General features: G+C 43.6%; 1 protein-coding gene and 2 long non-coding RNA genes across 3 annotated transcripts; 2 read left to right on the top strand and 1 right to left on the bottom strand.

Moving 5' to 3' along the window:
• The first annotated feature begins 11586 nt into the window (after nt 1-11586).
• Nucleotides 11587-16326, top strand: LOC310690332. The gene is made up of 2 exons (XR_014518049.1): nt 11587-15041; nt 15336-16326. It is a non-coding gene; the product is annotated as an uncharacterized lncRNA (long non-coding RNA).
• A 1485-nt stretch (nt 16327-17811) lies between these two features.
• Nucleotides 17812-21975, top strand: LOC310690331. The gene is made up of 2 exons (XR_014518048.1): nt 17812-18181; nt 18579-21975. It is a non-coding gene; the product is annotated as an uncharacterized lncRNA (long non-coding RNA).
• A 2557-nt stretch (nt 21976-24532) lies between these two features.
• On the bottom strand, nt 24533-27454 carry MRPL32 (mitochondrial ribosomal protein L32). Its single transcript, XM_083468877.1, has 3 exons — nt 26950-27454; nt 25524-25705; nt 24533-25155 (listed from the first exon to the last, which is right to left on the bottom strand). The coding sequence occupies exons 1-3, from the start codon at nt 27437-27439 to the stop codon at nt 24901-24903; spliced, it is 927 nt and encodes a 308-aa protein (XP_083325003.1). The 5' UTR covers nt 27440-27454; the 3' UTR covers nt 24533-24900.
• Between the last annotated feature and the right edge of the window lies 1 nt (nt 27455).

The raw sequence follows: 27455 nt of genomic DNA, 5'->3' as shown, positions 1-27455 counted from the left end.
CACACTGGGGGCATCTGTATGGGGGTGCCTGCTTCGTGCCCCCTCAAAAATTCACAACCGGGGCCGTGATCCCTCTGCCGCTGCCCCCCACTATGCTGCTGCACAGCAGCCTTGAGTTCCAGACCTTTTGCTTCTTTTTTGAGCCTGTTTAATTGGATCTGAACATTTGAAGTGGCCCATTGGTCCATCTAGCTTACCGTAATTATCATTTACACAAAGTGGCCGCAGCTCTGAAGCCCCTTTGACACAACAGTTATTGAACCTGGGATCTTCTGCATGCTAAGCATTAGTTCTGTGACTAAAATGGAACACAACCTGTATTTAAAGCTTTAGTCAACTAACTCTGCCAGTTAAGTGGCTACTTGCAGCCTTACGCCCCATATATAAAAGATTTCTATAAGATTTCTGTGCTTTTATCACTTTGCTTCTTGTTAACAGTTCAAATGATGTCATTTGATCAACATGTCACTTGACTGACATCTCAATTAAGCCTTTTCGAAATACAACTATGTAAAGAATATTAATAATACAAAATAAATGTTGCAGGGAATCTCTCTGTTAACATTTATTTTTATCCAACATGCAAATGAGTAAAAATTGTGAGCAACAGGAATGTTAACAAGCTGCCTCATTATTAGTGGAATTTTAATAGCATCTCCTGAGAATGAATGGCAGATCCCGCAGGGGTGGCCTCCACGCTGGCTTGACTGGCTGATTCCCTGAGGACAGGTCTGGATGCCTGGCTGCCTTTCTCAAGACTTGCAGATAGGCAGAGCTTATTAGCTGACTCCTCATCAGGCATTTAGGCTGGCAAACAAATGGTGGGTTTCTGTGATACAGTGATCCCGCTTTTCAGGAAAGGTGTAACACACACACACACGGTAAAGTATTGAAAGTGTACTTTAAAAAAGAACGTAATGTTGGTCATCTGTATTTGTTGGTCATCTGTAATTTACCACTGTAAATTACTTAAATGATGTCCTAACTTCTGTTGTCTATGTTCTAGTAACCTCTAGATTAGATTACTGCAATAAGTGGGGCTGCCTCTGAAGATGGTCCAAAAATTTCAGCTGGTGCAGAATTCGGAGGCTCGGTTGCTCACGAGGGCAAGACAGTTTGAACATATAATAATGCTGATCCTAGCCTGACTGCCCTGGCTGCCAATCACTTTCTGGGCCCAATTCAATACCTCAAGGACCACCTCTCCCCATATGAACTGACCCAGACCCTGCAATCATCATCTGATGCCCTTCTTTGTGTGCCTCTTCTGTGAGAAGTCTGGAGAACGGCAACACAAACGGGCCTTTTAATAATAATAATAATAATAATAATAATAATAATAATAATAATTTTTATTTATACCCCGCCCTCCCCAGCCAAGGCCGGGCTCAGAGTGGCTTACAAGCAATAATAAAAACAAGTTGAATGATTACAACTTAAAAACAAAATTAAAATACAACATTAAAATATTGAAACATTAAAATATTAAAATGTAGCCTCATCGCAGGAGGAGAAGGAAAGGGAAAAAAGAAAGAGAGGGAGGGAGGGAATCAAATGGGCTCCAAGCCAAAGGCCAGGCGGAACAACTCTGTTAGGCGGAAAGAAATCAGATCCAGATAATATGAAGTCGGACATAACTAAACAACAACTTTGCATAATATTTTATATGCTAATTTATATGTATAGATGCAAATTTAGAAACAATTATTATAATATAAATTAGAAATACCATATGTCTCACCATAAAAGAGAAAATTGCCACCAAATGATCTGTGATCCTGCTCCTTCCACTCTTCAGATATTAACTGGTCTCTGCTCTTGCTTCTTGCCTTTGAAACTTACTTTGACTGAGCAACCCTGCAAATAGAGAGGTCTGTCCTCAAACAAGAGACGGTCCTCTGTAAAGTAGGGCAGCTGGCCATCCTAACAGAAAAACAGCATGCAGATAAAGGCTGCTGAAACCTCCTTGCATCTGGTATTTTGCTCTCCACGGTTCATTTCTTTACACTGAAGTTTTTTTAGTATTTTCACAGGCACAACTCCTTAACCATAAATTCAGGCCTATTAAATCCATCAGGTATGACCTTTATAAGATTCATTTCCCGTGTAACGGTTGGCCTCACGTTATCATTTGAACTCTTCTGTCCATTTTTTGCATGCGTTTTTGCCAGCACACAATAGTTCTGCAACATTTTGTCAGAACCACATTTAATTATCACGCACCCAAACAGTGTTTGGATGACAGCCGGCAAAATAACAGCAGCTACTCTCAAGGCCTGGCTCACTTTCAGTATAAATGTGCAGTGATCCTCTCTTAGGGGGAGGTTAGCAAATATAATAGAGAGGAGAACAATCGATCTATTCCTGACACTCTTTCCTCCTAACGCCTTTGTATGCAAGCAAAGTCTGACTGTAGATGGAGCCAGCTTGAGCTATATATGTGAGCACCACGTCGTCGTCCTCATCATGGGAGGCAGAAATGGAAAGCCAACGTTGTCATTTCCTAATGAAAAGCAGCGATTCAATTAGCTCCTGTTGGCGCCATCACCCTCTTGTGCCGCATGTGACTGAGCTAGAGGCCCCCAGACAATAGACCCATACAGATAATTCACAATAATTCTGTGCCTGAGTTGTGATCTGTCTTCGCAGCACCTGCCGCAGCTGATGGCCCCATCTGTGCTCCTCGGAGAGTGTGACACATGATGACAGCACTTAACATGCCTGGTGTCATTTCGCTTCCTTTGCTCTTGTTTTGTATCAATGAAAGTGAATTTTGAGATGGTCGGGGGTGCACGCACACACACACACCCTTACTAGAAATGAGAAGAGAATTGCTGCACTATTATAAGCAAGCATGAAGTACAATGTGGATGGAAGCAGAGAGACCCAAATCTTACTTTTAATGGAACTGTTTCTATCATTCATTATGTTGGCAATAGACCGTGTGTATGAATGGGATCGAGGAAGCTTTATTTTCATCTTCTGAATGCATGCGGGGGGGGGGGAGAGTAGCAAGAGGAGTTAACACACACTAGCTTTCCAAATAAGAAGTTCAAATTTTAAATTGTCAGCCCCATGCAACCTATAAATTAATTTCTCCCTGAAATGTTCTACCCTCTGAAAATTACTGAGGCCCACCAGTCCTGGGCAGAACTAGTTCCACATGTCGCGGTGGATCCCCTTACTGCCACCAATTGCGGCGGACCCCACCTCTCTATAACTCTATAACCTCAGGTTCGCTTAGGGTTTTTGTGCGAGGTAAAACTTTGATTCTTGGAGACACAGGCATAAGTTGAACAAATAAGAAAGATTTATTTTACAGAAAAAAGTTGGTAGAACAAAAGATGTGTCAGGAGATGATTCTTTCAGGAAACCGTTAACTTCTTTATAATTATGCTAAATCTAGTAGATGTTACAGGCTTCTAAGCAAGGTAGTAAACGTACAGCTTTAAAACTTCTGTTGCTTAATTTCAGCTATTACTCTTCAGTTAGATATTGCTGGTTTCTAGACTGGATGGTAAATGCTTAGCTTATTTCAAGTTATTGTTGAAATTGTTCAAGTTGCTGCAGTGTTACAGCTTAATACTTTGGTTTTTAAGGCGGTACTTCCTCTGTCAGTTTCCCAACCTTTTCTCACTCACTCTGCTGAGGTACTTCTAACAGACCCAGGGGATCCCCCCACCCCTCTTAACAGGCTTGGGAGTCTTCTCTTTCTAGAAGATCTTCCCGCTCCTGACTGGAAGGAGACCCAAGGAGACTTCATCCTCACAGCTTCTACTTCTCCTGCTCAAACTCAGCCCTCCAGTTCACTCCTGTCTGAACACTTCCCCTAGACACTACACATTGTCTTTCTATCAAAGCTCAGAGACTCCTTTCTCTAGCTGTAGATGTTTTCCTCAGAGTGGATGTTTCACCCACAGATCAGAACCAATTCTCTAACTCTCCTCTCTCTCCCTGCTGAAACTATCTCCTTATGGGACCTCTTGGTCAGTAACGGCTCCTTTTATTTTCCCGCCCAAAGTGCTGTCTCCGCCCCCCTCTGACTGCCTGCCTTGGTAGCCAATCAGAGAGAGGCTCCAGCCCACTAGTGGAATTCTGAGGCACTGCATCACCAGACTCTGGTCTGGCTCTGCTGTCTGTCACACATGTATATGAAACTCATTTCTGCCAAGGTTGCTCACGAACAGAGGGCAGAAGAGATGTCCAACAAATGACTTTGTTCACTGGTTGATTTGACACACCCCTTGATTCCAATGTCAACAGTTGGATAAGGTTGATTTGATTTGATTGCCCTCCTGTTCCCCATGTAGATCTTTACACTCACACTCCTCTTCCTGGGTTGTGCGGTGGACACACAAACACACCATTTTGTGATTCATCTCAGATTCCAAAATGTCTTGGGCTGGCCTTGTGTAAATGAATTTGAAACACACAAACACACACAAATAACTAACTACTTTTCTTTTAATAGCAGCACACCTAATAATAATAATAATAATAATAATAATAATAATAATAATAATAATTTATTATTTATACCCCGCCCATCTGGCTGAGTTTTCCCAGCCACTCTGGATGGCTCCCAATCAAGTGTTAAAAACAGTACAGCGTTACATATTAAAAACTTCCCTGAACAGGGCTGCCTTAAGATGTCTTCTGAATGTCAGGTAGTTGACATCTGATGGGAGGGCGTTCCACAGGGCAGGTGCCACTACCGAGAAGGCCCTCTGTCTGGTTCCCTGTTCTAGTGGCACAGAATTGGAAAGGACTGGAACATCTTTGTATCTCTTGTTGGAAAATGGAATGTATGGTCTATTGCTGTATCAGGAAAATTAACAAAGAGATTGCATACATTGAAGAATACAAATGATGTAGACAATTTTGTTGAAATATGGCATCCTTTTATATAACACTTTTCTGATAACCCTGAAGAATGGAAACTACGAAAATCACAGATTTGACTGTGGAAACTTAACTAGATTGATGTGTCCTGGAAGGGAAAGGGGCAGCAAGCTCGGATTTTGTATATTTCTTTCTCTTTTTAAAATTGTTAAATTTGGGGGAAACAATATCATGGAATGGATTTTTTCCTCATCCATGATAATACAAGATTGGATCAATAGAGTATATAATTAAGGTACAGTTGGTGGGGTGGGAGGACAGATTTGACCTAAAAATTTCCCTTTCAAAATGCTGACAACCTCCAGCATTTCACAACATCAGCTCATATTATTTCAATGATATTATCTTTCTAATTTCCACAGGGGCTTTGATGAAACACTTCCCCGCATACAGACAGTATACTAATTAATATGAGAGAGGTAGGGAGAGAAAGAGATAGTAGCAGATAATTTCAATAAATTAAGACCTCTTCATGAAATATAATGTCTGAATTGAGAAGAGTTGTGGATTTTTGTTGGAGAATCTATTACTTATTCAGTAGTAAATACATTAAAAAACAGCTTCAGAAGCCAGAGCCCTGCCAGCTACTATTAAGGAACTGTGTCCTGAACTACATTAGCATCACATAATTTATTCAATGATTGAATATTTTTTCCTCTCCGGAATAGAATTGCTTCAGAGACTACAACATTAATATGATCAGTGTAAATTGTTTCGTGCTGAATAACTTCATAGATTCCTTCTCACCATCCCCAATAAGAAATCTCACTCTACCCTTGTCGCTTCATTCATTCAACCAGATTGATAAATCCCTTTTTTTTAAGACCCGCTTTCAGTTAACCCAGCTTCTTTCAATGATGTGCTGCAGTAGCAATCATTGAATTTTTTGGAGGGGAACAGTTACAGCCAGAGGTGCCAGCTTGCAAAGGCAACGGGGGGGGGGGGAGTTACATGTATGACCATCACACTTCCCTCCCTAAGCTGGGCGGAAGCTTCCCAGACTTTAGGAAGGGGAATATTTAGGGGACCAGCCTGGTCCCCCTAGTCCACTGACTGAACACCACTGATATGCTGAATTCTACTGGTAGTCAGAGGCGGAGCTAGCCGCTCTGGCACCCGGAACGACACACATGCTGTGCACTCGGGGGCAGGCTAGCCACCCGTGGGGGCGATGCCCATGGTGAGTGTCCCAGGGAGGCAGCGATGTCACCCCCCTCAGGGATGACACCCGGGGCGCACTGGCGGAGGAAGAGGAGTGTGGGGGAGCACACTGCCCCCGGCAGCGCGATCCTGGTAGGGTGCCATCGCGGCTGCTCCCCCCCAGCGCTGGGCACACGCCCCTGCAGGCAGCGTGCTCCGCCCCACAGGACGCGTGCCACGCCCCTACAGGTGGTGTGCCCCGCCCCCAGGACACGCACCAGCCCTGCCCCCACCTGCATGAAGCTCCGCCACTGCCGGGGCAGGCCGCACCCACTGCACCCCCCTTCCTCCACCAGTGCTGGTGGTTTGTAGAATCTGGTGTTGAATTCTTCTATCTGAGGGTGCCAGCTTCTATTTTTTCCTTAGTATATTTCTTTTTTAATCTCCGACGCTTACCAAGAAAAGTTTGAAAGTCCATGGGCAGTGTCTGTTGAAGGCTCAGAATGCATGCACCAAATATGCAAGTACTTTTGCACTGAATTTATAGCTGCAAGTACAATTTCCCTTACCGCCTTCATACATTTTCATTTAAACACTTATGCAAGGAATGCTGCCAATGCCAATACCCCTACTGAATTTTGGAAGAAGACAATCAGCTCTGGATAAGTATAAGAAAAGTGCTACTATCTAACAAGAGTAGGATTTTAGGCTGTAGTCTAAGGACATGAGAATAGCCTGCCATTGGCCCATCTAGTCCAGCCTCCTGGTCTCAGAGTGCCCAACCAGATGCCTGTGGGAAACCAGCGAGCAGAACATGAGCACAAGCGCATTCTCCCTTCCTGTGGCTTCCAGCAGCTGTATTCAGAAGCAGGGGTGCCTTCAAATGTGGAAGGAGCCATCATGACTGGTAGCCATGAACAAGCCTCTCCTCCATGCATTCGTCTAATCCTCTCTTAAAGCGATCCTAGTTGGTGGCCATCCCTGCCTCCTGAGGGAGCAAATCCCATTGTCTGGCTATGCACTGCATGAAGAATGAGTACTGGTTAAAATCTGCCCTCCACAAACAAGCTGTAAGCTGGTTCTGGTGAAGGTCCATCTAAACATCCGGTTTTCAATAGCAGTCAGACACCTGCAGAAAGCTCCACAAAGCAAAGGTTGGAGAACCTTTTCCAGCTTGAGGGCCAGATCTCCTCATAGGCAATATTCCGGGAGCCATATGCCTGCGGTGTGTGAGGCCAGAGGCAAAAATAGCCCTAGCATCCAGCCACGCACATTTCTGTGTACACATACACTGTGCCATATCTCTCTTCATTCTCCATCCAAGCAAATGAGGCAATGCCACAGTTCAGGGGTGCATTTTAGCCAGGCAGAAGCGTGTGGCCTGCAGACGAGCATAATACGGTAATTAAAGTCCCCCACCTCTGACAGAAAGGCAATAAGTTGCTGTTTGATGTTTAATTTAGTTGTTCTGTTAATAATCATTAATAGGCTTGAGCTCCAGGAATTTGTCTAATGATCAGAATTTCTTATAGACAAATAAAAATTAGAGGTCCCTACCCTCAACATTGACAATCTAAGAATCATCTAATATTGTGTGTGTCTAAAGTAGTGGACGTCACCAAATGTTGCAGTGGTGAGTACCCTACATACAAACACCCTTCAGCTCAATAAATTATGTAACAAGAGCTACAGTAATCAATTTCTTTTTGCTCATTCTCATGAGTGAAAATAAAACAATAAAGACTGGTGACAAAATGCAAGCCTCCTTTCCTTATTTCTCCCCTGACTCCTTCATTTCCAACTCCCAAAGTCATTTTTTCATGAAAGGTTCTTGGTAGTTCATGAGTTGTTCTGACCCCAATTAGAGACAAGCAAGCCCCTTAGTGGGAGACCTGGACTGCCTCCGGTGTCCCTTTATCACTAGTTCTCTATGGGGGTGGTGCAAGGTGGTGGGCTAAACGAAGCTGCTGACGATTTCTAAAACCTGAAAAACATATTACAGGAATCCAGGCATAGGCTGAGAAACGCAAATCATCCTCTTGGCATAAGCTCCCTTCATTTCTGTGAAGTTTGCAAAGGGCTTTGAAGAGCATCTGTAGCTCACAACATGCCACAAGCTATGCTTCAGGGCTTGATCCTGCTTTGCAGTGAAGAAGCACTTTGCTTTATTGGGGTTCATTAAGTATGTGTGAATAAATACACGAGCAAGAAGTTGAACTGTGAAGTACCCAGCATCAGGTGCTTGTCACCTCTAACTTGACTCTATTAACTTTTGCACAGTGACCTCCATTGTGTCATGTACCTGCACTGCACCTGAATAGACTGGAGCTGGATTTAATTGCATGGTTGGCTTCTGCATGTTGTTATCGGCAGATGCTATCTAAAGTTTGCCAGCAGTGGCAAAAGCTGTCTAAAGTTTGACAACAGCAGATCATTAAGCTTGAAAGTGCAACAAAGTGGCAGCAGTGGGCACAGGCATTCTCTCAGGCCACCTCACCTAACCCAGAATATCTTCCTCAGAAGGACAACCCAGTGTTACTGAAGAGTGTTAGGCAGCTGCCCTGCTGGTTATACCACAGTGGGTGGTGGGGATGGGGTGAAGACAGATGGGCTTGACCGCAGTGAGTGAAATAGCATCCAGAACTATCCCCTCTCCCTATCCACCCTCTGAGACAAAGGGCTCACTATGACTAATGGAAGGGTTGAATCTGACTACCCACAATGCAGTGGAGCCACATGGTATCATTAGAGTGCCAGAAAAGGGCGCCTCAGCAGCTGACTGAGGATGTTACCTGTTGATGCTGTGGGAGATTTTGCAGTCAAGCCTAACAATGGATGTCTATGCTAGTTAGTACATGAAGGGGTTAAGGACCACAGAGCTGTAAATTGCTAGAGAAGGCTTGGCTAGGTCACGCCATCTCACCTTCAGGGTGGGAGAAAGGCTTGTTTCCTGTTCCTCCCCTTCTCCCCCCTCTCCTCTTTGAACCATGTACTTGACCAGAGGCTTGAGACTGATGCTCCTGAGATCCAGGCTCCATGTTTGAATATCATTTTTGTATTTTGCACTGAAGAAGTTTTTACCTGTATTACTTTTGCTGTAGCATTAAATGGTGCATGAATGAGACCTCTGATTACTGTAAGTAACTTACATTGTAGTCTATTCACTGTGAGAGGGGTAGAGGCAGGGGAGCACATTGTGAACGCTTAATATGGGGATATCCAACAACCTATATTTTCCATGCTTTGCAAATGCTGCATACATTGCAGTTTTAAACTCTGCCAGGGGCTCCTTTGACTAGGTAGTGAACCAAGACCTGTATTTTTTGGAATTCAGGCAGTCAGCCACTTTCCTTTTGTAGTTTCTCACACACGTGGGGCTTCATGATTAATTGGTATTCCCCAGTTATTTCCTAACGGATGCCAGACCCAGTTACATCCTATCCTCCAACCCATTGCCCCATTTGTTCTGTGAAATTTAATTTTTCACCAATAGTAGAAAGAATTCAGGTCTGTTCTACTCTACAGGTTGCACACATTTTCAGGCACAGAAGCGTTATTAAGGATGGCCAGATATCAGGCGCTGCTCAAACTGCAGGAGGAAGGCAGAAAGGGCCTGGCCCTGTAACCTTGGTTGATGGCCTTGTTAGCTCCTGTTTTTAGAAGGCTAGCGAGGAGCCATGCTTCGGCTAAAAAACAGGGTGATCAGGAAATGAGTATCATTATGGGGCCCTGTCTGCCTTTCAGAGTTGTGCAGAAGAAGTGGATTTGACAGCTGGGGTTTGGCCGGCAGGAATGAGAGAAAAAGAATCTGTTGAAAATTCAATATCCTTTACTTAGTAGTTTGGAGAAAGCGGTCTCATTATTTGAAAGTTTTAAGATAGTGGTGTCTGCTTTTATATTTGGAGTTATATTAGATAGCACCATGTGTCTGTGTGTCTCTGTATTTTAAGCTACAATTGATTTTCAGATGAAACAATTCGTCTATATGGGCTTATATAGAAAATGTCAGGTTGCAAAATGAACAGATGGCAAATACCATATCAGAAGATGCAGGCCAATGCAGGTGACAAATGTTATCTGCTACAATATTGCGAAATGTACAGAATGCTTTGAAACAGGACATGCTAGAAGCAGATTATTTGGTTAATAGCTATTGGGGAAATAGGTTCCACACTTTCACAACTTCCCAGGTTATAGTTCAAACAAAAATTAAAAGCCGAGGCCTAGTTCAAACATAACACTAAAGCAGTGGTTCTCAAGCCTTTATCTCTGGGCCACAGTTTCAGAATAAAATTTTCTTGAGCCACACTGAATTTTTGAATTGATAAGAAAAACATTAGAAAACACAATTCGGACTGTCCTCAGTATCACTTGATGCTCCTGCTCTCATTTTGAAAACGATTTCTATACATATTAGGCAAAATCTTAAAAAAAATACTTTGATACTATACTATACTACAATGAAATGTTTGGTGCTTCTTTGATTGTCCTTGAATCTTCCCATCACTCTCCCATCACTTGTCATCCTCTCCAGCCACACCAGGCTGGTGCACTACACCCTTTGAGAACCACTGCATTAAAGCATAATTTAGTGCTACGTGGATGAGCTTGCTTGAACCTTTGGTACGTAATTCAAGGGTAGAGATTGTGAGAAGGCATCTTCCAAAGCAATCCCACCCCGCAAATTTGGAGCCTTCTTGCCTCTAGCCTAGCCATCACCCCTTTTCCTGTTCCCGCTGGAGTCTTCTTTTGCTTGCGCCTGCGGGCTCTCTTCCGGCCAACGCTGCCAATGACAGATCTTAAAACCTTGGGGTCGGTGAGATTCGGCAATCGCAGCACCTTGCGCCTACTGGACCTCCTGAGCGGAGTGGGTTGTGTCTTGCTCCTTGTGAAGTAGGGTGAAATGTGAGGAGTGTTGCAAGACGGTGCAGAGGCAGAAGGTCTGGTCGAGATGGTAGAACACGGTTTCTCTGTCAGAGGCTTCTTCCTAACCCAGTGGAACACCAGTATCATTCGCCTCTTAGATGGGTTGGACATGCTGAATAAGGTGCTGGAGGCCCGAAGACCAGGGTGACTTCAAAGCGGAGGATGCAGCAGACAGTTCCCTATCAATGGTGCCAAATCCAAGCAAATGTTAGCTCCAGTCTTGTTAAATCGATCTAGCAATTATGAACGTTAAATAAGGGATTAATTCCTCAAGCAGTATGAAAAGACTTTCTGTGGCTTTTTAATAGATGGGAGCCCCCAACTACTGCCACTGTTGACAGCCTGTTGCCCCTTATATCTGCTTGAATGGGTTATGTCACAATGGTTCCTTCATCAGGTGTTTGTGAGCATGAAAATGCTGTTGGGAGTTTCAGCAATGAAGGCTCAGGCATAACATACTGTTTGAAAGTCTGAACATTTCCTCTTTTTTATTTAACAAAATTTATATACCACTTTTATAATTTATATACAAATTATTAGGAGAGTAAGTTAAAAATATACCTTAGTTTATTCACTTACAGGCTACTTTACATACTATATTCCTTCTTATACTTCCTCCACAGAGCATACACACTTCAGCCTCCACCTTCTCCATTTTATCCTGACAACAATATTGTGCGTTAGGGCCATAGCTCAGTGGTAGAACAACTGCTTAGCATGCAGAAGGCATCAGGTTCAGTCCCCAGCATCTCCTGGTGGGACTGGGAGCGCTCCCTCTGCGCTTTGGAGGCTTTGCGTTGCTATCGCTGAAGCCAAGGAGCCTGCATTCGCTCCATAGGACGCACACACATTTCCCCTTAATTTTGGAGGGGGATAAGTGCATCCTATGGAGCGAAAAATACGGTAATTTAAACTATTCACTGTTCACAGTTCAGACCAGGTGTGCCAAATTGAATAAAATATTTTTATGGGAGGGGCAGGAAAGCCCTACCTTGCATAATCAATCACAAGATGTGGCACACGCAAACCATTTGAATGGCAATGCCCATCAACCTTAGGGGAGCCAAAGGGACTTCGGCAGCTCCTAAAAGTTGGCTCCTATGGTTCAGACATAATGATAAGCTGGTAAATTTAAACTGAAAGCAGATACATACCATCTCCTTTAAATTGTGTCCAGTCGCATGGTTAATGTGGCAAGCTGTATAGGCTAATTCATAATTTGCATTTCCGTTTACAAAAGCTGCACAGCACCACACATCTAAAATGGATCAACACTGCGCTTATAGAAATCCAGTGTGAAGCATTTTCTCGCTCCTTTTCTTTTCCATTTCCTATTCCCATACTGCTATTTTTCTGGTAATTCCCCATTGCTCAAGGGCTTTCTCTGTAGCTAAAATAAGACATAAAGTCATATTAGTCACAGCACAATAAGTAATGCATTACAGCTTCATTTCAGTACAAAGTCCCCATCTTTTGTAGCCGGTCAATAACAGGAAAAATTTAGTCCCAGCATTCTCTTATAGTTATGTGGGAAGCCACAGTGAACACACCCTTAAAAACAACAACCATGGGCAAGTATAAAACTGATCTACAAACCAAGAGAATACCTGGTTTTAATATGGTTTAATTCAACAGGAGCCAGTAAGCCTATGGCTGCAATCCCATGTGCACTTACTTTAGAGTAAGCCCCATTGAACTTTGCCCTCTGCAATCTTCTTGAATGCTTTTGTTCAGTACCCTCAGCTTTCTTAGGTAGACCTTTGACAAACTGTTTTGAAGGCCAGCTAACTGCCAAGGATTGCTACAATCATTAAATCACGAAGTTCAAATATTGTCCAGGGCTTCAGGGGAAGCTAGCAAGATGATTATTTGACACATAGGCCAACTGTGATTAATTTGGTGTAAGCGCTGAGGAAGGGAGTTTCCCTGCTTTTGTCTGTTTTTTCAGCCTTGAGATTAAAGTATGTGCATTGGATGCTAGGGCTGCAGATTACTTTTCTGACAGATGCTCTGGACCTTTAAGAATGATGCAGCAGGCAGCAATTCAACAGGCAATGCTGTCCCTCATCACTTTATTTCCATACAAAATAAAACTTAAATTTCTGTCTGCCTTGTAGCTGTTAAAAGCTCAATACAACTGTCAGGGAGCGGTGGTGTTAAAATGACAACTATAAACTAGAATTCTGAACAATGTGACAATTGTCTAGGCTGGCTATGATATGCCTCAGTTTAATCACTTCTGAACTCGGGACTGGATTAGTTGTTTAGCCTGGTGGGAATTACCCAAAGGGGATGAAAAAGGGGAACCAGGATCATGGTGACAGTTGTACTCACCACCACATGAAATGTGTAAGCTTGGCATTTGCTGGGACTGATGCCTGATAGCATTGGTACCCAGCATGTAGAAGGATAATGGCTAAGGTCACACATGCTATAATTCATATAGAACCTGCTGTGTATCTTCTACTTCAGGGCTGGGGGACCTGCGGCCACCCAGATGTTGCTGGACAACAACCAGGGCTGTCCCAAGACCATTTGCTGCCTGAGACAAAGAACAGGATGGCAATTCCCACCCCCAATCTGTTTCATAATAAATAATAAAGCATCCATTTTCTTTTCACAAATGGAAAATTCATTTCTTCAGGATGTCCACCTGTCAGGGCCTTCAAATGTTAGGGCTTACTAAAACACTTTGATGTGGCAAGCCGCTTATCTCCTGACCTGAACTGGCCTGGTCACAAGGAGACTCTGCGCCAGTGCTACATGTTCCATGGTGCATGCTCATTTGCTCTCCTTCAACTACCTTTGCTCATCTTGTCTATTTAAAACATAAATCGTTTGAGGTGCAGTCAATTGCTCTAAGGGCTTTCCTCTGGAAAAAATGTCTCTGGTGCCAGGTCTCTGCTTTGAAATGCTTAACAAAAGCCCTGAGCAAGTCAGAATGCTTTTAAATCTCTTCTGAATAGTAACCCACCCACTCACACACAACCACTTAGATCAGTGAGAACAGATTTTGGGTAGAGAGTTTTGAGAGGACTCCTCTCCCTTTAATAGCTACTTCACACTTCAGTGTCATCTAGGGTGACGCATTGCCAAAAAAGTGCGGTCCATCAGGACTTCTCAATTGTACCTTTGCATGCACACTAAAACCCAAGACACTGCTCAGGTGACCTGATTAGTCTAGTCAGGTTAACTGTTGGTTTTATTTGCAAGCTTCTTTGTCTTCATTTTTTTCCAAACCAGCTAGTTTATATTTGCATTTGGCTTTCTTGGTTTTTAAATGCAATTATCCTTAACTTCTCCCTAGAATCTTCTGCATATGTTTAAAACCGTGCAGTCAAGCCATGTTCATTGTGTTCTAAGGTTAATTTGCAAGTACACTTCTTAAGTTATGTGCAGAATATTTGTAAATTCAATACCCCTACTACATGTGGAAGACAATGGCTGGTTCTGTGTGATAGTTGGGGAAATGATTAGAAAGCTCTGACATCTGCTATCTGGAAGACAATGTCATTATAATCAAAGCCATTAAGTCATCAATAAAGTGAGCTGAATTAAATTACTGGCAGTGGACATCACCCTGCTGAAATCAGTTGCCAATTGATTCTGATGAACAGTGATACAGCATATTTGACAGGAGCAAGAACCCCAGCATTTGTCAGGTCAGCACGGTGAGAAAGTGATTGCCTGAAAGCAAAGTTCATGTCCTCAATCAGTAGTAATAGCTGCGGATCTAGCTGTTCTAGCTCTGGATCAGGCTTCCTCAAACTTGGTCCTCCAGATGTTTTGAGACTACAATTCCCATCATCCCTGACCACTGGTCCTGCTAGCTAGAGACCATGGGAGTTGTAGGCAAAAAACATCTGGAGGGTTGAGTTTGAGGAAGCCTGCTCTGGATCCACCTAATACCCAACTGCTGCCTCTAGGTTGTATCTGACTTAATCATACTCGGAGTAGACCATGGATTTCCATGATTCTTCTCTGAGTATGGTTTAGTTGGCTGCATCTCTCTGAATAAATCAGGGCCTACTTGTTTCAGTGTCTATCTTACCCATCCCTAAGGTCTGAGTCAGGTAAAAATAAGTTTTACTAATCCAATTAAAATGTCCATTGAAACAGGACAAAAATGAATCCGCTCTTTAAAAATGCACAACTCTATGCTGGCTGAAATGTGATTCCCGAAAGGTGCATTATTGCTTAAAAACACCTCACCTGATATTTTTCTCTCTACATAATATTTTCTTTCTCTACAGAACATGTTTTTCCCTTATACTTTCATAGGGGTAGCTTTTTCTAGTAGTTTATCCCTTATAAAATTTTGCTTTTTCTAGTAGTTTATCCCTTATAAAACAGTCTTATTTACTTAGTTTCAGAACATTTGGGCACCTGAGGTGAACAACAAAATGGTACCTCCCTCCATACCAGGGAGAAAGGGGCGAGTAGAGATATATATCAGGAACAGAGAGGGGAATATACCTTGGGATCTGCTGCCTCTGTGGATTCTGCCACCTGAAGCAGTTGCTTCACCTTGCCTCATGGGTAGGCTGGCCCTGGTAGGACTGGATATTGCTAGCATTATCCACAGTCATCACTTCTGCCACTGGAGCCCATTAACTAGAGGGCAGTGAAATTGTTTAGAGTAGGAAGGTGTTTATTATGAATTTGTGGTGAACTCTACTCCAGAGGTAGGGGACTTTTCCAACTGGGAGGCTGGATCTTGAGGTTGCCAACCAGGCTTTTGCACTTGCCAACATCAACTGCTTACAAACCCCACTTTAGGCAAGGAGCCATGTCCTATGACACTCGGGGGAAATGGTCTCATGTTGGCCTCATTAGTCCTACACATTGGAGATTCCCAGCTGCTGCTCTAACCAACAGAAAAAGAGACTTCCAAGACGGAAGAGAACTCCATTCATTACAAAGTTTCCCTTCTGTGACTCTGCATACTTTCCCCTCTTGATGACCTCTGCTAATTTTGTTTTTCTAGTGTAACTGACAATGCATTCTTCAGGCTCACTTTTCTATTACCCCTTCTCTTTGGATTATCTTATTCCTTTCTGTGTGTTTCATGAAGCATGAGAGTAGCCCAATTCATCTTATCTTCTTCACTTGCCAGGACCATGGAATACAGTAGCACAACTACAGGAGTAAGATTTAATTGAGATACCCTGTAGAGCCACAAGTCACATAGAAATAAGTTATATTGTCTCTGGAAAATATATTTGCAGCATACTTTTAAAAAGTAATGACTTGTAATGCTTTTCCTTCCCAGTCGTGCTGAAGAACAAACAAGAATAGCCTTGTCATATGAAACCAAGGCTTCTATAACTTGCAATTCTTCAGTTAACCTTCAAACAAGTATTTATGTCATCTGCCAAACCACTGAAATAATTTTTTTTTTGAGGGGGGGTGGATACAGCATCACACCATTCCGTCTATACAGTGGTACCTCAGTTTTCAAACGTAATCCGTTCAAGTTCCCAAACATTTGAAAACCGAAAACTGAAAGTAGAAGCCTCAAAACGGAAGCCTCAATACAGAAAACTCAAAACAGAAGCTGGATTTCCTTCTAGTAGCACCTTAAAGACCAACTAAGTTAGTTCTTGGTATGAGCTTTCGTGTGCAAGCACACTTCTTCAGATACACTGAAGTGTATCTGAAGAAGTGTGCTTGCACACGAAAGCTCATACCAAGAACTAACTTAGTTGGTCTTTAAGGTGCTACTAGAAGGAATTTTTTTGTTTTGACTATGGCAGACCAACACGGCTACCTATCTGTAGCTGGATTTCCTGTTTGACTTCCGTGGCGCGTTAGAAAACTGAGGCATTTACTTCCGGGTTTTCGGCATTTGAGTTCCGAAACATTCAACTATGGAGACGTTAAAAAACTGAGGTACCACTGTAAAGTAAAGGACCCCTGACCATCAGGTCCAGTCGTGACCGACTCTGGGTTTGCGGCGCTCATCTCGCTTTATTGGCGGAGGGAGCCGGCGTACAGCTTCCGGGTCATGTGGCCAGCATGACTAAGCCGCTTCTGGCGAACCAGAGCAGCGCACGGAAACGCCGTTTACCTTCCCACCGGAGCGGTACCTATTTATCTACTTGCACTTTGATGTTCTTTCGAACTGCTAGGTTGGCAGGAGCTGGGACCAAGCAACAGGAGCTCACCCCGTTGTGGGGATTCGAACCACCGACCTTCTGATCGGCAGGTTCTAGGTTCTGTGGTTTAACCCACAGCACCACCCGCGTCCCACGAGGTACCACTGTATTCCTATACAAATAGAAAAAGTTCAAATATCAGCCTATATTTACAGATTACCTGGGTGGTTATTTCATATGTTGCCATTTCCCCTTATTCTTATAGCTCACACTATGGGCTGTTCTTTTAAAGATGGCGCCTGTGGGGCCTGTGTGGTTTTTCAGAAACGAATAGCAGCTGATGAAAGTGACTCCAATTCAGCTAAGGATAGTCACAACTAAGGTCCACTGGAAACCTAAGCTGTGGTTCTATAACCATTTACCAGACTATAAGCCTTGAAGGGACTTGCTTTTTAGTCAACATTCATACAATGTACAGTATTTTTCGCCCTATAGGATGCACCGGCCCATAGGACGCACCTAGATTTGGGGGGGGGGAATAAAGGGGGAAAAATTATTTTCCCCCCCAGGCGCGGGGCTGGGGCAGGGGAAGCCCGAGCTTCCCCCGACCCCAGCCCCCAGAATGGGAGCCAGAGTGGCTCCTGGAGCTTGCGGGGCTGGGGGTGGGGGAATCCCGAGCTTCCCCCGCCCCCAGAGCAGGTCGGAGAGCGCTGGCGAAGGTGAGCACACCTTCGCCATCGCTCCCGGAGCTGGGGGTGGGGGAAGCCTGAGCTTCCCCAGCCCCCAGAGCAAGTCGGAGAGCACTGGCGAAGGTGCGCGCACGTTCGCCATCGCTCTCAGAGCTTGCGAGGCTGTGGGCGGGGGAAGCCGGAGCTTCCCCTGATCCCACCCCCCAGAACGGGTCCCAGAGCGATGGCGAAGCTGCGTGCAGCTTTGACATCGCTCTGGGAGCTTGCCGGGCTGGGGGGATAGGTTCCTGAAGCCTGGAGAGCAAGAGGGGTCGGTGTGCACCGACCTCTCTCGCTCTCCAGGCTTCAGCGAAAGCCTGCATTCGCCCCATAGGACGCACACACATTTCCCCTTCATTTTTGGAGGGGAAAAAGTGCGTCCTATCAGTGGTGTAGCGTGGGGGGGTGCAGGGGGGCCAGCCACACCGGGCGCAACGTCGGGGGCGCGCGCGCTCGCACTCGCAGCTCTCTGCCCCTACCTGGCTCACTCACTCTCTCTTACTGCAGTGCTGGCTGTGCGAATCCGATCCGAGCCGCTGGGTCGCCGCCCACTGTGGAGCGGGTGGGTGCCAGGCATGCGGTGCAGAGAGAGAGCGGGGGACTATCTGGGGGAGGGACAGTGCAGCGGCCCCCCAGCGCAGCGCTGAGCGTGGGAGAGAACCACACCAGACCAGGCAGCAGCAAGAAGAAGCTGGCAGCGGCGGCAGGTTAGGGGTTAGGGGGCGCAAATTACTTGCCTTGCCCCGGGTGCTGACAACCCACGCTGCGTCGCTGCGTCCTATAGGGCGAAAAATACGGTACATTAAGTTCCATTCCCATGTGTGTTTATTCACAAGCGGGTTCTCTCTGGGCTCACCCACACTCCTGCTTGTCCTGCGCTTGGAAAGCGTGGGTCCAGGTGGTTTTTGACTTGTCCTGCGCTTTCTAGGCACAGGTCTGAGCATCATTGCCTTTGCCCCACTGCTTTCCCCTGGGAAACCCTCTCTTTAGTGCTAAATCAGAGCAAATGGCGGTCATGGAAAACCTGATTGCCCTTTGTTCTGCTTCAGTGCTAAGCTGTGGGTTTTCCCAGGGGAAAGCGGCAGGGCAAGCAGGAGTGTGGATGAGGCCTCTGTTTACTATGGCTTACTCAGAGGAAATTAGTCATGACTAATTTTACCTAGATTAAGAGTATTTCTTAGCAAGGCAATGCTGTTTAAATCGATCACACTTTTGTGGAACAGTGAACAGTTCTTTGTGTAAATACGTTTTTAGGAAAAAATAAACTTCCGAGTTTGGAGTTGCAATAATTAGAGCTCATCCAATTAAAATATAATCTTCTACCCTACATCAAGCCTTTTCACAATGGTCTGTACTTTCTTCAGTGGAAACGTAGGAATCCATTCCTGGTTGCTCCCAGTAAAGCAGTGTCAAATATAATGGGACACTTGGGTGCAGCTTTACCTTCTGATTTCCTTGCTCTCTTTTCTGATTCCTTTATGTTTCATGCAACAAACTGTGTATTTGTTCAATTAGCTTTATTAAGTGGTCACTGTTTCCTGCATTATTAAAATCAAGATAAAATACTCCTGTTCATTACTTAATAACGTAATACACTTCCATTCTATTGCCCCACTAGCTTTTTTGTTTTTCCTTTTTTTAAAAAAAGGGTTAATTGGTTTATAGTATCCATGATCAATTGTATTTTAAAATTCCTTATTATGATTTTGTAAAAACAAATTTGCATTTTAGGGATAGCACTGCCCACCTGTAAAAAATAAATAAAACGGCCTCTGAGCTTTAAGAGCATCAATATTCCAGCACTTTTGAACTGCAGTCTGGACAAAGGATGCCCTGGAATTCCCTTTGGTATTGCTAACAGCAAGAGCCGTTCTCCCGCTGCTTAGGGAGGCAAACGTACGACTGGGAGTTGCACCTTCATCTGAACTTCTGGAGGAATGCTAAAAGTGGAACAGGAACAGCTGCATGACCTTCAGAGCCAATCCTCTTGGTCTTTTCTCAGAAGGATACTTGCATGTTCCACCACTATTTTTGTGGATTTCTGAGCATTTGCCAGCATCTTGAAAAAGCAATTGGAAAAGCATCCCTGGGTTTACCTCTATAGCAGGAAATTACCAATATACTTCCTATGTGGCAAAATGCACAGGAAATGTATTTTGCCACATAGCAAAACTCCTTTATTGTAAAGCTTAACCACCTGTGAAGCTGTCACCAGTAAGGATCCCCCAGTTATGGAGTGTGTATGCTCAGGCATGTATAGATATACATGCATGAGGATTAAATGCTGTTGTAAAATGAAAGTGAAGGATATAAATGGTGCATGTTGCATGTCTAACTTTTGGAAATAATGCTTTCTCCTCTCCTACAGTTGTGTAAATATTTTACCATAGCATGAATTAAAAATTATGATGGTCACCAGGGCCACAGACAAAATTGCCTTAGGGACTTAATCCAGTTCGTAAGACACCAACTGGCTATCCCTCATATACCATCACTCAACTATGTCATCCAGTTGCAAAAGGAATTGAAAACATATCTCCAATTGAAGCTATCACATGCCCACATTTATCAGAATGGACTTCTGATAAATCTGTGTATTATAGTAACTAAACCTTGGGGTCAACAATTACATTTTCTCTTAATTATTCCCAATGCAGTTAATTATACTTGCAGATTTTTCACTAGCATCATCATGGACTATGTTGGTATTGTAGTCTGAAATAACTAGAGATTCACTGCCACCTATTGCTTTGAAAGGTGTAATTCATTTCAGTTAACACATGGTGGGTCATAGAGGATTGTGCCATAGAGAAGGTTGTAGTCTGTATGAATGACGAGCATAATCCAGTTTTACTCCTTCAGAACTAAAACTCACAAAAAGATAATGTAGAATATCAAGACAGACCATTAAGTTTTATAGAGCCCCCATAGAACAGTAGACTAAAGACATGAGCCGTAAACCCCTGGTTTAATCTTCTTCTTGGCCATGTCACTAGCTGATTTTACCCAAGCCACCACCTCTCTCAGTAGAACATAGGACATGGACTGACACTTAACAGGGTTTTTGTAAGGATCAGTGAAATATATGTGAAGCATCAAATACTAATAAAATGTTCTACATAAATATTCAGTGTTACCTACTGTTCACTCATATCTCTGACGTATTAGCAATCTATCCATCTCATCTCTCTCTGCACACACAAACACGGCTACCTCCTAATCTGGCCCTTATATGGATCAAGCATTTGGTTATTATACTCCTGTTACATCTCAAATCTACATTCCCAGTACAGCTACTCAGAATAATGTTCTGTAGTTCTCCAAAGGCCAGTAACTGAATGGAAATGAAAAGATTACTGGATAAACTATGGAACGAAAGGTTAAAATTTACGGCCTGTACTGCATTAAAAGAAAATGTTATGAAAATGGTATATAGATGGTATATAACACCAGTGAAGTTAGCAAGAGTGTATAAAGTGTCTAATTAATGTTGGAAATGTAAAGAAAAGGAAGGGACTTTTTATCATATGTGGTGGGAATGTAAGAAGGTGAAAGGCTTCTGGGAAATGATATATAACAAATTGGAAAAAAATGTTGAAATATACATTTGTTAAGAAACCAGAGGCATTTTTGTTAGGAATGGTAGGAAATGAAATAAACAGAAAAAGATTACAAGCTTTTTCTATATGCAGTAACAGCGGCAAGAATACTGCTAGCCCAAAAATGGAAACAAGAAGAATTACCGTCGATGGAAGAACGGAGAATGAAGTTAATGGAATACGCAGAACTTGATAAACTAACAGGAAGGATCCGAGGCCAATGAGACCACAGATTCACTGAAGACTGGAGTAAATTTGTAGACTATTTGAAAAGTATTTGCGATGAACAATTAACGTTTGTAGGTTTGTAAGAGGCTCTGTGAAAATAATATTAGAAATATTGTAAAAAAGGGAATAAGAGGGAGGAGGTTTTTAATAAAAGGCAATATTAGATTAAGAAATGCGGAAGAAGGACTAAAACGGAGGATTTGCAGAAGAGCTGAGGGAACTCCAAAAAATGTATTTGTGAAAAATTGTGTTATGTGTTTTTATATTTTTGTATTGTAAAATGAATAAAAAATAATTCAAAAAAAAGGGAAATGAAAAGATTACAAGGAAAGTAAAGAAAGGAGTAAACACAGACTGGCTGTTGCTCACACATGTATGCCATACCCTCCAACGTTCCTCAGATGAAAAAAGGGACATTTCTCACTCCTCCCAACTGAACCTCCTTGACCCCCCCCCATTTCTCCACCCCCCAAGCATTTCCTACCAGAAGGGCAAGCGCCATCACGACTTCACCAATGGGACACAACACACATGCCACTGACACGCCTTTGCCTTTAATTCTGATTTTTTTTTAATTCTTTGATAGATTTACAAAAAGAAATTCACCAAGAAATAAATTTTAGAAAGGGGCAAGATTGGAGACAGACACACACACACAGGTTTATTAATATTATTAAATCAAAGACTCTACTCCTTGCGTTCCGCCTTTCTTCCCAGCCAGGGTAGCCCTGCTCTCTGCCTGCACCTCACAGCCAGCACATCATGCAAGGCTGGGGCTCAGCGGCAACAGCCTCCCCCCCTCCCGCAGCTGCCACAATCTGCCCAAGGGGGAGGCCGGCAGCAGCGGCCATGGAGAGGCCACAGGATGCTCCCTCGCTGCCACTGCTGCTCAGGACAAGTGCTGGCTCATCTTCCTTCTTGAGCTCGGTGGCAGCATCACTGGCAGAGGAAATAAGGACATTCCGGGATCAAATCAGAACCCGCAATGGCTTTCATAATTCTGGGAGGCAGCCTCGTTCAGGCAAGTTTTTAGTGTGTGATGTTGTACATTTTTTGTTGTGAGCAGCCCAGATTGGCTGGGGCAACCCAGTCAGATGGCCAGCATATTATTATTATTATTATTATTATTATTATTATTATTATTATTATTCCTCCCCCCCCTTCCACTTGGAAGGTATGGTATGTGGAGAGAATCAGAACCTACAGGGTTAAGAGGTTCTGTGTGACGTCTTACATTCTGAGGCGTGGTTGAATATACTGAGGGGAGTGTTTTCCTGAGTTCAGTTCTGGTTTCGCTTTTGCGGAGAGAGGACGCAAGATGTGTGCGTTGTCACCAGGAGAGATTTAAGAGCTGTTTTTCTACGCGAATAAAGACTTTTAGAAGATAAGGGAGACACCGTGCATGCAGCCTGATTTATGTTTACACACACGCGCAGCAACAGTTTCACGCTGTGTGCACTCTGCCCCCCTGCCCGGGTCAGCTTGCAGCTTCCGAGCAGAGCTGCGCAGGGGAAGCGCTGGCTGGACAGCAGGGCAATTTGCCAATATGGTATGGCCAGTGTTCCACTCATGCCAGGTTTTGTCTAGGGCTTCAATTCCATGTGATTGTGTGCTCTTTTCTGTTGAGAATTTGGCTCTAAGGATCTCAACTCCTTTAAATTTCAGTTCTTTATTTACAGGTTCCTAGTCATGATGGATGTAGGAAATATTAGAAAAATAGGAAGTATCAAAGGAGCTAAGGCTGCCGTGAAGCCTTGAAACTCCCCCGCTATTCCAACACCTTCTAGTCTTGCTTCATAATGTCTCATCTCTTCCTATTCCTTCTATACCCAGTTCCTGCTAAGTAAACTCAAAATTCTGCAAAATATCAACCATGTACAGTGGTACCTCGGGTTACATACACTTCAGGTTACAGACTCCGCTAACCCAGAAATAGTACCTTGGGTTAAGAACTTTGCTTCAGGATGAGAACAGAAATCATGCAGCGGCAAGTGGCAGCAGGAGGCCCCATTAGCTAAAGTGGTGCTTCAGGTTAAGAAGAGTTTCAGGTTAAGAACAGACCTCCAGAACGAATTAAGTTCTTAACCCGAGGTACCACTATAGTCATAAAACCAAACACATCTATGTTGATTTGTTTCTTTTTATTTAGAGCACAAAATAGGTGTTTACTTGGGACAGAGTTCTTATTTTCCCCCTGCCAGAGTAACTTTGTTATTTGAACTGATGGATAAGACGATAAACAACTGTACGTGGTAGGTGCAAATGTCACTTGGTAGAAAACAGTAAGTTTTACATGCATTACAAACAAGGATTTTTTCTAAAGTCTGTATCATGGGAAAATATTGGCCCTTATAAGAGATGAAAGTTGATGAGCTCAGTAATAGGATTCTCAAAGAATAGATGGGAAAAAGTTAAACTCTGTGTTTCCTGCTTGGCAGGGGGCTGGACTCGATGGCCCTTGTGGTCTATTCCAACTCTATGATTCTATGAATGCAGATACAACATGGTACGGTACTTCAATGTCATCTAATCAATGAGATTAAATTTGTGTCACTAGTGGGTGAATCAATGAAATGATGTTGGTTTAAGAAGTGCTTCATGCATACCCAAGTTATGGTTCAGACTATTAACGTAGTTGTCCTTTTCATTAAAGATTCTCAAAGGACCTCACAAACACAACTAGCTATTTTACAAGCTTCTAAATGGAAACAGATGTTAAAGAACTGTCACTATTTAGATGTAGCCAGTAGCAATGAAAGAACAAAACCACCTCTCAGCCATTGGGCTCCAACTCAGCAAGAGATCCTTGTCAACTCACTTCATTGCTCTACTTGACTTCTTACATTCTCACAATCCTCACCTCCTCATAGCTCAAAATTTCACAGAATTTCAAATGGAACCACGCACAGTATTTATTATAATGCTGAATATGCTTTATTTCATTTACAAATACAGTTTAAATCCATGGTCCCCCCCCCAATGCACAGTACAGTGTAATATGACCGAATAGATGCCGTAAGAATCTGCTCCTGCAAATGATTGACTTTGCTTAACCAACTTTAATACAATGACAAAATCAGCTAAGTTTACATTAGCTAAATTAGCCATCCAGCTAACATTTAAAGTACAGCAGTGATGCCGTACTACAATGGCAAATTAAAAAATACAATTTAAATTTACCCTTTCTGGGGATAAGTGTTATCAGTAGCATTTTTTTCAGCTATTTTTACTCTGTGAGATCAAGGATTTTGCGACCAAAGATTCCACTGTGCTACATAATCAGTCCTGTGTGAACCAAGATGGGCGCTTCCTTGTTCGTTCTATGATCCGCTTGCCTTCATCTTCATCTCTAGCTTTCTCTCCCTCATACAGTACAACAGTCTCTACAGGGGGAGCCTTATGTGGTCCTCCCTCCTGTGCCGATATTTCTTTCCTTATGGCAACTGTCTCCCGTTTAACCTTTGCATAACAATAGCCACAAAGAATATGCTTCAGTTTCAGGTTGCCACACTGAGGACAGACGTCAATGTTTCGCTAAAGACAAGAAAGAAAACAAAACGTTGGGCAATGAACAATTTAAAAAGAGAGATTTCACAAATGCTAAGAACCATGTAGGGCAATGACTATCTCATTACCATTGTGATATATTACATTGTTTTCCAGCAACCTGAGAAATTCCTCATGTCAAGTAGTATACATAAAGGTTTAAGTTTTCAAAATGCAATACCATCACATTTTAAAGGTTCAGCCCAGGAGCTGCAGACAGATTTTAAATGAAAAATTTCCTGTGGTAAATTTACAATACCAATGTGAATAAATAAGAAATTACAAGCATCTTGAGAGCATTGAAGAATAGAAAATCTACCAAAATAAAGAAAGACAACAGAAATGTGATGAGTTACCTTTATTTTTATAAGGTTCCTAGGATTCCTTCGCCTGCAGCGATTTACTTCAATGGTCCGCCTTGATTTTGGGGCTGCCATCCAAAATATGCTGTCTAGAAAGCTTGGAGTCTCCTTACTTTCAGCATTCTCTTCTATAGGTTCAGGCAAAAAAGCTGGACCCTGAATTGCTAAAGCAGGAGCTTAAAGACAAATACAAATAACTTAGTTACAAATAATTTAGTTGTTGTAATTTGCTTGCCTTTATTAACTAGATACAATATTTCATGAAGTGGTTTTGCTCAATGAGACGCTTACTTCCAGGTTTGTCGCTCGAGCATGCGCAGAAGTGCTAAATCGCACTTCACACATGCGCAGAAGCACAAATTGTTCCGCACACGCAGATGCGGCGCTTTGCCCTTTGGCTAGCGGCCAGGGCTCCGGAACGGATCCCAGCCGCAAAACAAGGTACAACTGTACTGCAATAATTCCAGGACCGCCTCTCTCCAGTTGCTCTGGTCTGCCATGAGCAAGATAAAGCAAATAACAAATTTAACTAGTAACAATAGATAACTGACAGTAACAACTGTAGTGGTTCAAGTTATGTTAGTAATTGCATATTCTGTTTCCATAACCATGCTTCAAAGTAGGTTTGTGAATTATTCCTCGATTTTGCTGTTTTATCTTTTTGTAAACCACTTTGTGGTATGTGTGTGTGTGTATACACACACACACACACACACACACACACACACACTTTGTGGTATGTATATATATATATATATATATATATATTCAAACGGCACATAATTTTTACAAAATATGCAAGTAGAATACCATATTGGCCTGAATATAAGCCTCTTTACCCCCCCAATTCCGACTATGAAAAGTTAACCTGTGGCTTATCTTCGCGACCTTCCGGTATGCAGCCAGGAGCGGGCAAAGCGGTGCCCACCTGGCACGTGGAGAGAGCGAGGAAGGGGAAAGGCCGCCAGCAACGCAGCGCAGCTCCCCACTCCCCGGCTAGTATGCAGCCAACAGCAGCAAGGAATGGAGCAGCTTATATGCCAGTATTTTTTCTTCCCCCCCCCTCCAATTTTAAAGGTGCGGCTTATATTCTGGCCAATGCAGTAAATAACACGGGTGATGGGTGGGTAACAAATCTTATAAATAAATAGTTTTCAGAATCCAGCCCCCTCTGCAAAAAACAAACAAACAAACCATTCGGGGCAGTTCCCACCAGCATAAAAATGAAAGCAAGAACAAAACAGTGCAAATCCTTCCCGCCCCAAGTAAAGCGGCGCTTGTCCTGAAAGGGCGCCTGGGTTTCCAGCTGACGGGAGCTGTACAGAAACAGCTGGAAAGGCAAGTCTGGGAGGCGAAGCCCCTGGAGAGCCGCCCCGGAGGAGGCCCCGCGACCCCTCGAGGAGACGGAGCCAGGACCTACCCCCGGGCGGGCTGCGGCAGCCCAGCTGGGACCAGCAGCTTCGCAGGAAGCCTCGGATCCGAGGCCAAGGAGACGGGAAGACCAGCAGCAGCGCGGCCGCCGCCATCTTGACCGGCCCTCCGCCTTCGCGGCGCGAAAACGCGCCTGTCAGGATCAGCCGCGCTGAGGGCGCTGGGAAACCGAGTCGTCCTTCTCTTTGGCGGCGTTTCCGCCAAGGCATTTGGCGAGAGAGCTGAACTACATGTCCCAGCACGCCCTCCTTTAGCTCCTGAGGGGGAGGCACCGGTTCCCGGCATGCATAGCAGAGGGAACCAATTCTGTTAGCAAGGGATGACGGGAGTTGTAGTCCAACAACGTTTGATGGCGGGAACGAACGACCCAAGGTTGAGAAAGGCTGCCATAGAGTTTCGCGGCTTTCGACAGTTCCCGGAAGTTTAATCTGTTCATGGTTCTGAGGTCCGCGCTCTACATGTTTTCTCTTTTTGCGCATGCGCTGTAAAACAATA

This window comes from Podarcis liolepis (genome assembly GCF_965112155.1).
Source record: "Podarcis liolepis genome assembly, chromosome: 12".
In the NCBI taxonomy this organism is placed as follows: Eukaryota; Metazoa; Chordata; class Lepidosauria; order Squamata; family Lacertidae; genus Podarcis; species Podarcis liolepis.
Note: the sequence above shows the minus strand (reverse complement) of the source record. Positions and strands in the feature narration are given on the sequence as shown.

Bases quoted from the DNA above. Each gene is read 5' to 3' on its own strand.
- MRPL32 (XM_083468877.1), bottom strand. From the start codon at position 27,439: ATGCGCAAAAAGAGAAAACATGTAGAGCGCGGACCTCAGAACCATGAA. The intron at 25,706-26,949 runs GTAGGTCCTGGC...TTTGTCTTTAAG, and splicing joins CTGCCGCAGCCCGCCCGGGG to CTCCTGCTTTAGCAATTCAG. The intron at 25,156-25,523 runs GTAACTCATCAC...TCTTGTCTTTAG, and splicing joins GGAACCTTATAAAAATAAAG to CGAAACATTGACGTCTGTCC.